Raw genomic sequence first — 12,849 nt, forward strand, 5'->3', positions numbered from 1 at the left:
TTTTGTTTGCCTCGGCGCAGAAGCGCTGTCAGGATTCTTGTATGCCTGTTTACCTCACGAACGACTTCGCGTGCGTGCATCTGATCGATGTAAGTCACGACTCGTTCAACGTTGCAATGTAAACGAATTTGACGTCCAGTTTGACTTGTTTAAAACGCCAGATCCATTTTTATTAACATAAATTAACAATTGATGATATATACAGAGAATTGTACTTTGTCATACACACAAATTAATATTTGACGAATGAGGCTGAATACGTTCTGCACAAAGTTGCGTTATTCGATTACGTTGATGATCATCCGTTATCATTATGCGTACAGAGAGAGAGAGAGAGTTTCGCGACGCAGAATAAATAGATTTATGCTAGTAAGTATATAAAACCGTGTTAGGTGTGTTGGCAACTGCGACGATATTTAGAAATTTCTATTTTCCTTGAACAGAATTTGGATACCTCTGCTTCCGGTTTTGCAACCAATGCCAGAACGTAGACGAAAATTGTTCCACATTTCTCCTCGTTTCTGTGAGACTTTTGAAACTATGTTGAAAGAGAAAATTCGATGCTGAAGATAAATATCTTTGTTAAATGCGACACGTGCATCGCGTTAATAGACACACGTGCTGTCTCTTCGGAGTTCCAACGTAAGCAACGACCTTGGCTAATGGGCATTGGTTAAGCTCGTCGACTTTTATTCCTTTTTTTAAGTCAACGTACTATTTTCTCGTCGCGACGCGTTTCCATACGCGAGTACCTTTTCAATAGGAAGGATTTCACGCGTTTTCGTCATCTTCTCAAAGCTTTCTCATTAATAGCGACTGTCTGTCAGGTTAGTCTTTCGCGGTTTACGTGCTTGAAAAGCTGCACCGAAGCTTACGTTAACGCGGATGTACAAACTGACGTTCTACTTATATCTCCTCCCCGTGTGTAAGTTGACGCTAAAGGTCGCCCGCTCCGGTAGTATTTGTACCATTGCTTTTCATTCGCGTAACAAAGGTGTCATTAACGAGTACACGAGAATCAGCAGGGGAAGAAAAAATATTCATAAAATGCCGGAACGCGGTCTGTCCCAATGTACATCGAGCCACCCGGTCACCCGCGTCGTCGCAATCTGTTTCATCTAAAGTTGGATACTGATTCACGTTTTTAATCAGGAGAGATGAATCTAAAGTTGATAAAGAAACGGCATTCGCGGTAACATGCATTAGATTCGTAAGTGCGTCCAAGGCCACGTCACGCTGCAGCAAACCCCCCAACCCCTCACGATCCCTGAGTATCGTCGTTTTGACTCGCCCCACGGATAGTTCTGGATGTATCTCGTTGATTCGGCCGCTGCAGAGGGAGTGGGTGCGTCACACCCATCGGCACCCAGGGTGGGAGAAGGTGGGGTGCACCGCATCGTCGATCTACCCCTGCCCGCTCGCTGTGTTTACAGATTCATATCCTGTTTCCTTGCCGCTACTCCGAGAACGGTTTCCCTACGATGTCTCTCTCGATCCCTACCTCTTGCCTGTCAATTCCGCTGGTCTGACTCGATTTCGTCTCTCTCTTCGAGCCGTTTCCCCTCATCTGGTAACACCGTCAGAGAACAGCCAAGTAAAATCCATACGCGGTAATTCCGAACGCGCTTCATAAAAGCCGGGCATAAAAATATAATGGCTACGCTGTAACCCGCATTAGAAACGCGAGATCGCCCCGCCGCCGGTGCCGGTTTACAGCTGGCTACGAAGAGCAGAGCGAAGAGGCAGGATAGATTTTGCAGGAAGAAGGAGCACGTCCATTGTAAAGGACAGAGAGAACCGTATTATACGTGGAGAGTAGAATCGGCCTCGTCGGGGTAGGGGAATGAAGGTTAGTTCATAGGGCCAGGCTATCCCGCTGTATTGACGCGCGGCGCGCACAGGCTTGCGCGAGATGACGCAATCTCCCCCCTTCTTCTCCTTTTGACCCCCCCCCCCCTTCTTTCCCGTACCACGTTCTGTTTCCCTCCCCTCCGACCGTCCTCCTATCGTGCTCGTATTCCGCTCCCCTTCCCTGCTTCCACCCGGCAGCTCCCATAAGTTCAATGCCAAGGTCAAAACGACCACGACTCGTAGCCGTGTCGGTCGCGCGATACTCGCTCGCCGAGAGAAGAAGCGACCGTGTGTGTGTCCGTGCCTCTTTTCTTTCACCGTGTGCCTCCTCTCGCTCTTGCGTCGGTGTCCGTGGATCTCGACGCGTGTATTCACGTTCCCGGCCGCGTCGTCGTAACGCGCGCGCTTTTTCCGCCCGGTTCCCTCCGCTGGTGTGCTGCTACGTGTCACGGTTTTTTCTCCGGAGCTCCGTTTCGGTAGACCCGAAACGTCGCGCGACGTACGGACATGTCGAGTCACAGCGATTCGGGGTGTGTTACGTCGGATCATTTTGTGCGGGAGACGTCGAGTGCGAACGAGAAGGGATGAAGAACCAACGTCGTCGTGTACGTAGCTGACGAGAGAACGTGTACCACCGTGCCCTGGGTTCGTCTCGTAGAGGCGACGAGGTCGTGACAGGTGCGTGAATATCGAGATTAAAGAATAAGAGCAAGCAGGACGTTGCGCTGCTCGAGCGCGTATGCGCGTGATCCGACGAGAAAAACGGATGCAAACTATAACTATCGTACGATTCTCTCTTCCTCTCGACGGCAGTTGACGTCATGAGACAAGATGGCGGTTTTCGGTAGACCCCAGGACACGTTGAAGCGTCTCGGTACGCGGGGGTGGTCGACGTGTCGTCCAATGTGTTATGCACAGTCTAGAAATCAACGTCGGAAATATTCCGGGTTCGCTCGAGCGAAAAATTGTTGGAACCAATCGGCGAGCCGATCGGAACGCCGCATCGGCGTTTCGGAGGTCGAATACGTTTCGCGAAACTGCGTTCGCGGAATTCGACTGTATCGACGCTTAAATTTAGTGTAGCGTTAATACCGGTTCTCTAACGCGGGCAAATTAACGGGAACGCGTTGCCGTCAGTGGCAAGGTTAACGCTGTAAATCACGTGAGCTCTCGTATTCTTCGCCCGGCTCGCATTGGTTAATAATGGCCGGGGATGGTAACGCGGGACGTGTACGGCTCAACTAGATAATCTATAATCGTTATGCCATTATCGTGATATAAGCTTATGACCCACGTACATCTCGTAACGTGATCAATTGGTCGTGTAGATTTTTCCAGCTTCGCTTTCGTTCGCCGTTTCTTTCAGTGTCCCCCTCGACATTGCCACGGCCGCTAATATCGATCACTGTGCTATATCTTCCATCGACGTAGCGTGGACTTTTAACCTTGACCCTTGTTCTCCCGGATTCTTACGCGCGGGCTTCTCCGCGTTTCCTATTTGGTCGTACAGGTACCATGCAGCCAGCTCGCATCTTCCATTGAACGTTAAATACTTGGTGCAATTCCTCCGACGCGTTCTGCGCTTTTCTACGTCCTTGCGTGAACATTTTATCTGTGCCGAGCTAACTCGACACGTCCCTTCTTATCCCCAATGCCAGGATATTATTTTCTGTAACCGTAGTCGAATGTCTTCATCCGTTCCTGCCAATAATTGTTCGCTCGGTGCCAGAGAGAACTAAATATTTTTAGAAACGTGTCCATATGTTCGTTCGATTATCATCGCTTCCGCTAATTCAGATCCCATTTTACCGCAGCAATTCCTGCGGCTTTGGACGGTCTGTCGGTTGCATAATCAACGGCTGCATCGCGCACATAATCGACGTGACATATTACAGTTTTCGTGTCTACTTCCGAACGTGACGTGACCACGTCACGTAGGGTGCATGATGCAACGAAACTTTGAGACTCACACGTCGATGCAGGGAACTCACCCTCGCGTCTCTCGTACTCTGTGTTCGCGAAAATAGCGAAACCGTGCGGACGGTTCTTGCCGGCTCGTACGCGATCAACCGTGAATCTCGTTTGTACGTGACGAAACGAATGTCTGCAACGCCCCCAATGTATTTTCGATGCGATCGCCTTGAGTTTATTATTAGACATCAATTTCCGTGTTCCGATATTGCGGATTTCACCGCGTTGCTGTTTCGGCACGGACAAAACAATTTTTCTTGAAAGGTTTTATTTATAGAAAAAGAGAGACCTTGCCAATGGACGTCGTTCACTAGAATTCGATTTTTATTCTTTGTTACAGGTGACAAATTTCGTTTGGTACTCGCGACGACCTTGAGAGAGGATGGTTATCCTGACGGTGGGGAGTGGAACGCGACGGAACAGGAAGGTGGCTCCAGGGCAGATAGTTTTGAGTACGTGATGTCTGGTAAGGTTTACCGAATCGAAGGTGACGAGGCTAGCAACGAACCCAGCAGCAGGCTGTAAGTTTTATTCCAATTTCTGCCTCGATTTTAACCAACAGATCTTCGCAGAATAAAATAGCCTGACGTCGTGTAACCGAATAGTAAACGACATCTTTTAATTCAATTTACACAAGAGATCTTGTCGAATGTTGGTCGGGATAATCTCAAATCGTTTCGCGTCTCTGCATCGCTATTTTATTCTGTTACGATCCGTCGTAATCGCATAGCGTATCTTGTGCGTGCACGCACGTATGTAACGCGTCACGGTGTGACGTCATTCACACGCGTCGACGTGCGTAAACGTGCCCTCTTTCTACTGTGATCTCCGATTGGCTCGCTTCCAGTGCTCAATGAAGTTCCGTGAGAGCTTCGAAAAGCTCGCGGAACCATAAAGCGATCTTTGATCGTGAGAACGAAAAACTAATCTTCAATGGTTAGTTGAAAGAAGCGAGAAACAAAGCTTAACGAATTTGTCTTTCAACCAGTTTATATTATACAACGGTATGACAGAGAAGCTACAGAAAATGTGAGAAAACGTTTCTTGGAATTTTGCGAACTTGAATTCAGAACTTTTATCAAGTCACGTTTATAGTAGAACGGGTCTCTGATAACCCTTCTTTGACCGATTTATCGCGGTCAACCTTGAACAACGGGTCTGTCGCTAGTTGCAGTATGCAAAGGCTGTTTCGACGTTTGATCAGTACCGCCGGTTCCGTCGTAAACTGCGTGCATCGCCTGCTCCATTGCCTGCCATTCGCATGCTTGTGTTCGTATCACCGAGCGAAGAATACAGCGTGGCCGACTTCCGATAAGATAAGCCGGAATCAACTCGTGATTTTAAATATAAGGCGGATTTTAAATCGTGCATAACTGTTACGTAATTGTTTTCGTTCATCGGGATGCGTCGTTGCGTCTCGATTGTTTCGTATTTTTCCATTCGATTAACGATTATTACATTATTTTAACATTCTACAGGATTAAATGATTCTCCATCGAGTTATTGATTTTGAGTAGAAAAAATTAAAGCGTCCTCTTCACTGGGAAAATAGGGTGTTTTCGTAGAACAGGAAATTTTGTCTGTTCTAAAAAAGCTGTTCCCTTGGAGACCTCGACACACCCGCATCGATTTATCGATTTCCTTGTTATTCATACTCCAACGGTCCTCTCGTTATCTTGGTCTACGTGTTTGCATCCAACTGTTATCTCTGGGTTGTGTCACATCCGATACCTATTTTCGTATGTACATGAAAAGATAGTTACGATAGTCGAACACTATGATTCATTTACATCGTGCATCGAGTCTATCTTTTACCGTTGTCGTTCGAAAGAAATTCAAACGTACGAAACGGTGAATCACGATGGTTCAATTGATGAACATTCGAATAAGATTGGTGGATCGATGCTGTGCCGTGGGTGGAGTTCCCTCTGCGTTTTGAAGATATCAAGAGTCGCGCGAATCGAGTTCAACCCGTTCGGTCGGTAAAGGCGAAACGGAAACGGTGAAACGGGCTCTCGGTGAACAGGGAGCCACTCTGTGTTCACTCGGTGAGTAATCAAGCGAATGAACACAGCTGGTGGTATCTCAGTTTTCTGAGGGCGGTAGCAGCCCATTCAGTTACCTGCTGATCTCTACGATGACTTCGTGGACCGGTAAAATATCCTCGACCACTCGAAGACAATTATTTCACAATGACAATGATGAAAAGCAAATTTGACCAATTTTTATTAATATTCACAACTCTTCCGGTCGTTACTAAAGCATGCAGGATAAAAATTAATATAAATGGATTAAACATCATTTCGTCAACGTACACGAAGAATCATCTATCAACTCACGAAAGAGAATGAAGACCGTTTACGAATCGCGGGGGCTGATTACTCCTCCAATATTTACACACAGTTAGTTGGAAATTCTGTGAGCGGTATCAACTGCTCATAGATAACGAACAGCAAGAATTAGTCAGCCACTCGATGACATCAAGAACCAAATTCGGACAGTTTAATACTGGCCACTATGCTATTCCTTTACTGATAGCGAAGTCCACCAAATAGGGGCGTGACAGCAAGGAAATGAATTATTGATCGGGGTCGCTACAGACCGAATATATATATGTATATATATACTTTGGAAAACCAAACAACGCGCAGGTATATACGCAGGTAATCGTGACCAGTCTTTGGAGACGAGACTAATCAACGAGCATATCTTCGATTTAATTCACTCATTCAAGAAGTTCTGAAGCTTCAAATGAATAGAAGAAAAGTGTTCAAGTTCAGAAGATGTTATTGATTTTCTATCGGAAGATGAGCGCGTCGAATGCGGTTGCGTCGACGTAAGACGTGGATTTGAATTGGTTCGAAGGCGCGCGACGTGCTAGGATGCGCGCAAGGTCGAGCGGGCTGTCAAAATCAGCTGACGCTCTAGTGACCAATCAGCTGATCTTCAAGCTCTTCGAGACTTCCCTTCCGGCTCTGAAGACTAACAGGGTAGCAACTTCCCACTGCTCCGTAACTCCAGACTCGAAGATGCTTCATCGTTCCAAATTAATTTCTAGTCCAGTGACTTTTATAACATCCGTTGATAAATTTCCGACGGTTTTTGCTCTGTTTCAACCAGGCAAGAATAGTGCATAACATGGGTTTACGCCAGTCGATTACATCTTTATTTCTCCGAGAACCGAGATGTTCACTTCGTAACACTTATTTTATTAAATATCGGCGTAATCTCAGTGAATAATGATCAGACCATTGGTAAAACATTTTTAATTCTATGACTCATACTTACATGGGCATAATAAGACCGAGAGATCTTTGGATGCATTCATTAGACCGATACAACATGTCAAACATTGGTGTCTGCTGACATCATCATTGCAATTATTGCTACGATCGAACGTCCCTAACGAAATTTGCATTTTAATCGTGGAAAACAATCTCGTTTAACGCTGGACGTATTGGAAATATAAATCTGAATAACAGTCTCGTGGCGAGTAAAAAACAAGTGCCATTCAGCGCACAGATAATTAAACGTTATCGTTCGTGCCATGGAAAAGGTGAAATCCGAAATAATGTACGTCCGGTACAATATCTGTTATCTGCTATAAAAGCAGCAGCGCGCGAAGATAGTCATTCACTGTTTCGTTAATTGTATCGCGATATCGTAATTGGAATAATTGCTCAGCGTTATTTCGATTAAATTTTAATGAACTCTCGGTTTCTCTGTTTGCGAGGCGTTCGTGACGCCCGAAAGAGCCGGGCTGGATTCCATCGCTTAGCTAACGATCGCTTTCGCCTCTCCACTGCGTTCGGGTACACTGAAAGTTTGCTGGGAACTTTGCGATATTAAAATTGTTTGTCACTTACAACGCGGGATTAACAAGGAAGCTTGAATTAACCGGAGGAAAATACATTCGTAGAAACGAATAGACAAACAAGATCAACAGTATCATTACCGTAGGCGTAATTGCTTTAAATTCAAGGTTCAAATTCCCTGTTCCGACCTGAATGATACAAATTCTATGTAATTTCTAACGGAAGAAAGTGTCGCAAATAATGTTGCCTCTTTTTAAAATCTGATGTAAAAATACCTCGGAGAAGAAAATTGAAGCGCCACGTCACTCGGTATTAGGAAATTCATGCGAGAGCGCTTTGCGACAAAGGAGCTTTGAGAGACGTGGAAAATTATATAACATTTGAGGCACGCGTTTTTGCCAGGTGGGAGCGTTTTATCTATGCCCGTTTTTCGAGCGAGAGTTAAATTCATGCGAATATTTCTCGTCCAAAATCAATTTCGTCCTTCCAAATATTTATTTATCATCTCGTAACACTCGGATATCAATCGATGCTTCACGGATTGGTTAATTTCTTAGTACTTGGAGGTGTACGTAGTTGAGTTTATGATAAAAATAGAAGCAAACCGGTATTTCGTACGGCACTGGTCTGTTCTAGCCTTGTACTTTAAAGCATTATGTACACCGCATATAGACTGTCGGAAGAGCGGAAAGAGGAAGGGAATGCATCGTCACGTAATGCAAGCATTATGCAATCTCGCCCCGATCGTTTAACAACAGCTGATCACATTTTTACTTATGCCATGTTTCACAGCTATCGCGTATGCTTCCGTATACTAATTTTGATACATGATGCAAATTCTCTTTTTACTAGGAAGATTATTAACGAATTTATAAGCTAAAAGCTTTAATTTAATTTAACTAGATGATAGATACACGGAAGAAGCTGTCGTCTTGAATTTCAAACGAGATCGCAATGCAGGATCAATTTTTCTTTATTACCAAAATATTGAATTTTAACTTTTAACAAAGAGACTATCGTTTAAGTGAATTTATCTCTGATGCAATTTTTTTTCTATCAGAGCTCGCGTTCCCGCTGTGCCATTTTTCGCCCTAGATTCGCGGCGCTCATAAATCTAACCGATGCGAAACTTGAACGGGGCGCTCGGTCGCGCGGTTAATGTTATTGTCTCATTTAGGAAACTCTCCACATTGTGCAGAGAGTTATTTTATGGGGCTCGAGGTGAGAGAATATAGAGTAGCGACGCGTAGCTATGTAGTCGTTGACGTCACGAACCGTGAACAGAAGGGGGATACGTCGGTGGTGTTTGAATCATTCGATTATGTTACATTAATTCGTATTCCGTGTACTACGATTCTAGACTCTGTTTCGCCCCTGCAGTTCCATATCTGGTTAGCTCTCTAATTCCGTTATGAATGCAAATCACGTACCAAGATCATCTCCTCGTGCCTGTATAGTCGAAAGCGATCTAATAATCAGCTCATAAAACGATGTCAGACTTCTTCTAGTAAGATTAAAAACTATGGTTAATTGACGAGGACCTGAAGTTTTTACTGCTTCTCATCACGGGAAAGAGAATTCGTTGGTTACTTTAACTGAGGTAGCATAATATTAGGTCAGTGCAAAAGTTCATGCCCGATTTTTAGAGGGGTCATCAGGCACTAGATGAAAAATATTTATCATAAAATGTAAACGTTTCTATCTTATTTCCAATCAGGCAATAACTTTTCCACCGATTCAATATATTAATTCTAATTGTTTCCTTCACGTTCGAGGTCTTTTGTATCAGTAGGTACTGGCATATGAAGGTTTAATTTACGTTCTAGTATCGCTGAACGAGTTTGGTCTGGCCCAAGGCAGAATTATTTCAATATAATCGAGCCGCGTGTTTTTCGATCTAGGTCAATTGGCGACGATGATACTGACACCTCTTCACAATCACTTCTCTCACTTTCGAGGTTCAAATACATGTATAGTAATTCATAAACGCTCTCGTACGTTTGTTTACAAGAAGAAATTGCAGTAGTGATAAAAATATAATAATTAAGCAGTTGAAAAACATATATAATAGAATATAATAGTTATTATACATCCATCGAATTGGGAGCAATTACAAAAATTCGTAAAATTGAATTGTTACTCCCGGTTTGTGAATTACCACTAAACGGTTTCATATCAGTCGAATTACGTATTTCTTTAGCTCGTCGTTGATAATGGCCCGACCGATAAACCGGGGTAGCTACGTGCCAATATTTTTTGTATCCACGTATATTCGCCAGGCACACTGGTGGGCAGTCGCGTTCCCGGACGCGAGCCCCAGGCTCACCGGTTCCCAGGGGTGACCCAGTTTTCGTTTATCCCCTCACGATCGTCCCTCACCTGCCTAGCGAACTTCCACCACCTACTCTTCCCCGTGAACCGTCCACCTACGCGATTCCATCGGACTTCCCGTACACAGCTTTGTTCCTTGTCTCATCCTCGGGCATTCCATTTTCTGCATTGCTTTTTAATAAGCGTTGTGTTGTTTCTTATTAAATAGGGAGTTCTAGTTTTGAGATCAATTCAATAATGATTCAGGAACGTGTTATTTTAATCCCCTTCTCATAGATTCTACTGAATTATTCTACGACTCGTCGGTCGTACATCAAATTGAACTACTTGTTGAGTCTGACCCTGATCGGACCAATCCACTTATCTGTCATTGTAAAACCAACGTAGCAGATCTATTACTAAATGATGACTAGCTTATCACTTATTCAAATCCATTCCCCGACTACGCGGAGTCTTAAATCTCGCAGTAACAGGGAATTCTTTTCTACCTACCCTCGTCCTTCCACGACTCTTCCAATTCTAAAACGAATTATTCAACCTGCAGATAACATTAAACATTCAAATCAAAATCCCATTGTATTCCCGAATTCCCCTTCCCATGCTTTTCATCCCCTGTTACATATTCCATTTTTCCCTTCCTCGCTCATCCTACGCGTTCTCATGTAATCCCGCTGTTCTCCCCGCGCACGGCGGTCTCTCTTTCTCTCCCTCTCTCTGTCGGTCACGCGGGGAAGGCCGTACGCGCGTCCAACGACGGTTTCCGTCCCACCAGTGATCGGCGCTGGCTGTGGTGCACGCGCGCACCCTCGCCAGGAACTCTCCTGGGAAAAGGTCAGACAGTCAGAGGCCAACCTACCGAGTGAAATTGGGTCAACCCCTGATGCCCGCTCGTGCATGAATTCCTCCCGTCTCTTCCTCTCGTTCGGTCTCGCTCCTGGCTATAGGATATCCTGCCTTGTTGCGTCTTGTGGTCCTGGCCTCCCGTCGCCTGCAGGTCTTTCGCGAAATCATAACTTATTCGATACTTGGCCAAGGAGATATGCTCAAAGCATGCACGTTACGTTGGGTGATTCGGAAGTGGGAAGATCGAGTAACTTTTATTAAATAACTTTTATACAGTTCAAAGTTTGATTAACGATTAGTTTATTCTATCAATACATCAAGGATACGACGGTGGTGTAGCGTATTGTTGATACAGGGCTTTGAGATAAATGGGCTTGCGGGAGTTCGGCCTGGAGTAAATTAATATTTGATTTAAGTTATGTATCGAGCGTAGGATAATTTTGTACGCGGAACAATAATAGAGATGTTATTACTAGACTGCGGATTTCACGCAATTAGAGGAAAATTGAATGTGCGCAAATGATAAATGTCCCAGAAATTTAACACAATTAGAATATGATTCAATGGTTAAAAGCTTAAATGATCCAACAAACGTTCCATCTTGCACAATGATTCAGCGTAATTATTAATGTCAGGATTGTGATTAGGAATAAAACGACGATGCTTCATTTGATGTAAACTTCATTATGAATATCTTTGGAATATAAATTGAATAAGGGTGAGACAATCAAAATCCAATTAATAGAACGGTGACGCTCTTGACGAGTTGAGTACAATATAGTCGATATTCTATCAATTATTCAAGCGAATGAAAGCATAGCGTGTCCTTGGCCCTATTACCGAGCAAGCTATGGTGCACTTAATATGCCCCAAGGTTGAGTCCCGCCAGTAGAAAGACGTCCCTTCCGCGCGCAAGAAGCGAAAGCTGATTACGGGCCAATCGATAAACCAGTCTTCCTCGTCCCGTTCCTTCTCCTCAGCGTTTTCTTCGGACTTACACTTCAACGTTAACGAACCCTCAGAAGTATTCTTTCCTCCCGTACATCTTTTGATATTTCGGAAATTTAAATATACATTCTTCCTTCCGATGCATACATTAATACAAGAAGTCTCTAATGAGTTTCTTTCGAACAGCGTTTATCTCGGTCTCGTCCAATTTGGGGAACTGCCGTACAGAGGGTGGATATTTAAATTTGTATTTTCGCGATCCAATTTGCGTTTCCTTAAGTAAACATATCAAGATGGTGGGAGGAGAACTGTTTTGAATAGAGAGAGAGTGAGAGAGAGAGAGAGAAGGAGGTATTTCGAGGGGTATCGCGAGAGGGGATGAAAGTTGAGGCTCGAACACGGAAAAGTTCGGGATGCCAGAGCCTCTCGCCTGTTATTGACTGAGAGGTGTTACCCCGTCCCTGTGCGCCCTCTCCACGCAGTTTCCGGATGGGGTTACAAGAGGAACGCGGCGCAGGCGGAATCACTGACGTCATTCTACGTTGCCCACCACCCCCATGACGGCAATGGAAAATCAGTGCCTGAGGGCCGCTGGGGATTCGCCCATGTATTAAATCGTCGGAGGGGGAGAACGAAAACCGTGTGATAATCTCGAAGGTCAATTTTCACCCCATCCCGATCTCCTTGTCGTTTTTTAAATATCTTATCAGTTTTCGCCGAACGACGAGTTCGGGAGACATTTTCTTTATTCAATTTGAGAAAATTCGACACAAAGTCCGATAGGAAAAGAGTGACCCGATTCATTTTCTCCTACGAGGCGAAGCATCTCTCGCGATTTCCAACGACTCATAAACGATGATCAGATTGTATTCCGTGAAATTAAGGTCAAGTTAAGGATGTATTGGCTATACAGTCAATCCGAAAAGTTTATGCACTTTAGAAACGCATTTTTTAAAAAGAAATCAGATTTCGGAAGAACATTGCTAATAATAAACAACAAAAAAAAATTTTCGATTTTTCCGAGATTTTTCCAAGGGGTACCCCTTCAATTTCTTCCAAATTTTCGTTTTTGGCTAATAACTCCCAAACC

At 44.4% G+C, this 12,849-nt stretch overlaps 1 protein-coding gene across 2 annotated transcripts in view; it reads left to right on the forward strand.

Annotated features, from left to right (window-relative positions):
• Rpb8 (DNA-directed RNA polymerases I, II, and III subunit Rpb8) overlaps positions 1–12,849 on the forward strand; it is a 53,322-nt gene that overhangs the window by 22,571 nt on the left and 17,902 nt on the right. For both annotated transcript variants that reach the window (XR_001916937.2, XM_018035836.2), the window contains exon 4: positions 4,163–4,343. Coding sequence is in view for 1 of the 2 variants with exons in the window: in XM_018035836.2 (XP_017891325.1) it covers positions 4,163–4,343 (181 nt within the window). In the remaining variant the exon portion in view is untranslated. The remainder of the gene's footprint in view (positions 1–4,162; positions 4,344–12,849) is intronic.

The sequence above is a fragment of the Ceratina calcarata genome, unplaced genomic scaffold (assembly GCF_001652005.2).
Source record: "Ceratina calcarata isolate Rehan_Ccalc_2016 unplaced genomic scaffold, ASM165200v1 scaffold93, whole genome shotgun sequence".
In the NCBI taxonomy this organism is placed as follows: domain Eukaryota; kingdom Metazoa; phylum Arthropoda; class Insecta; order Hymenoptera; family Apidae; genus Ceratina; species Ceratina calcarata.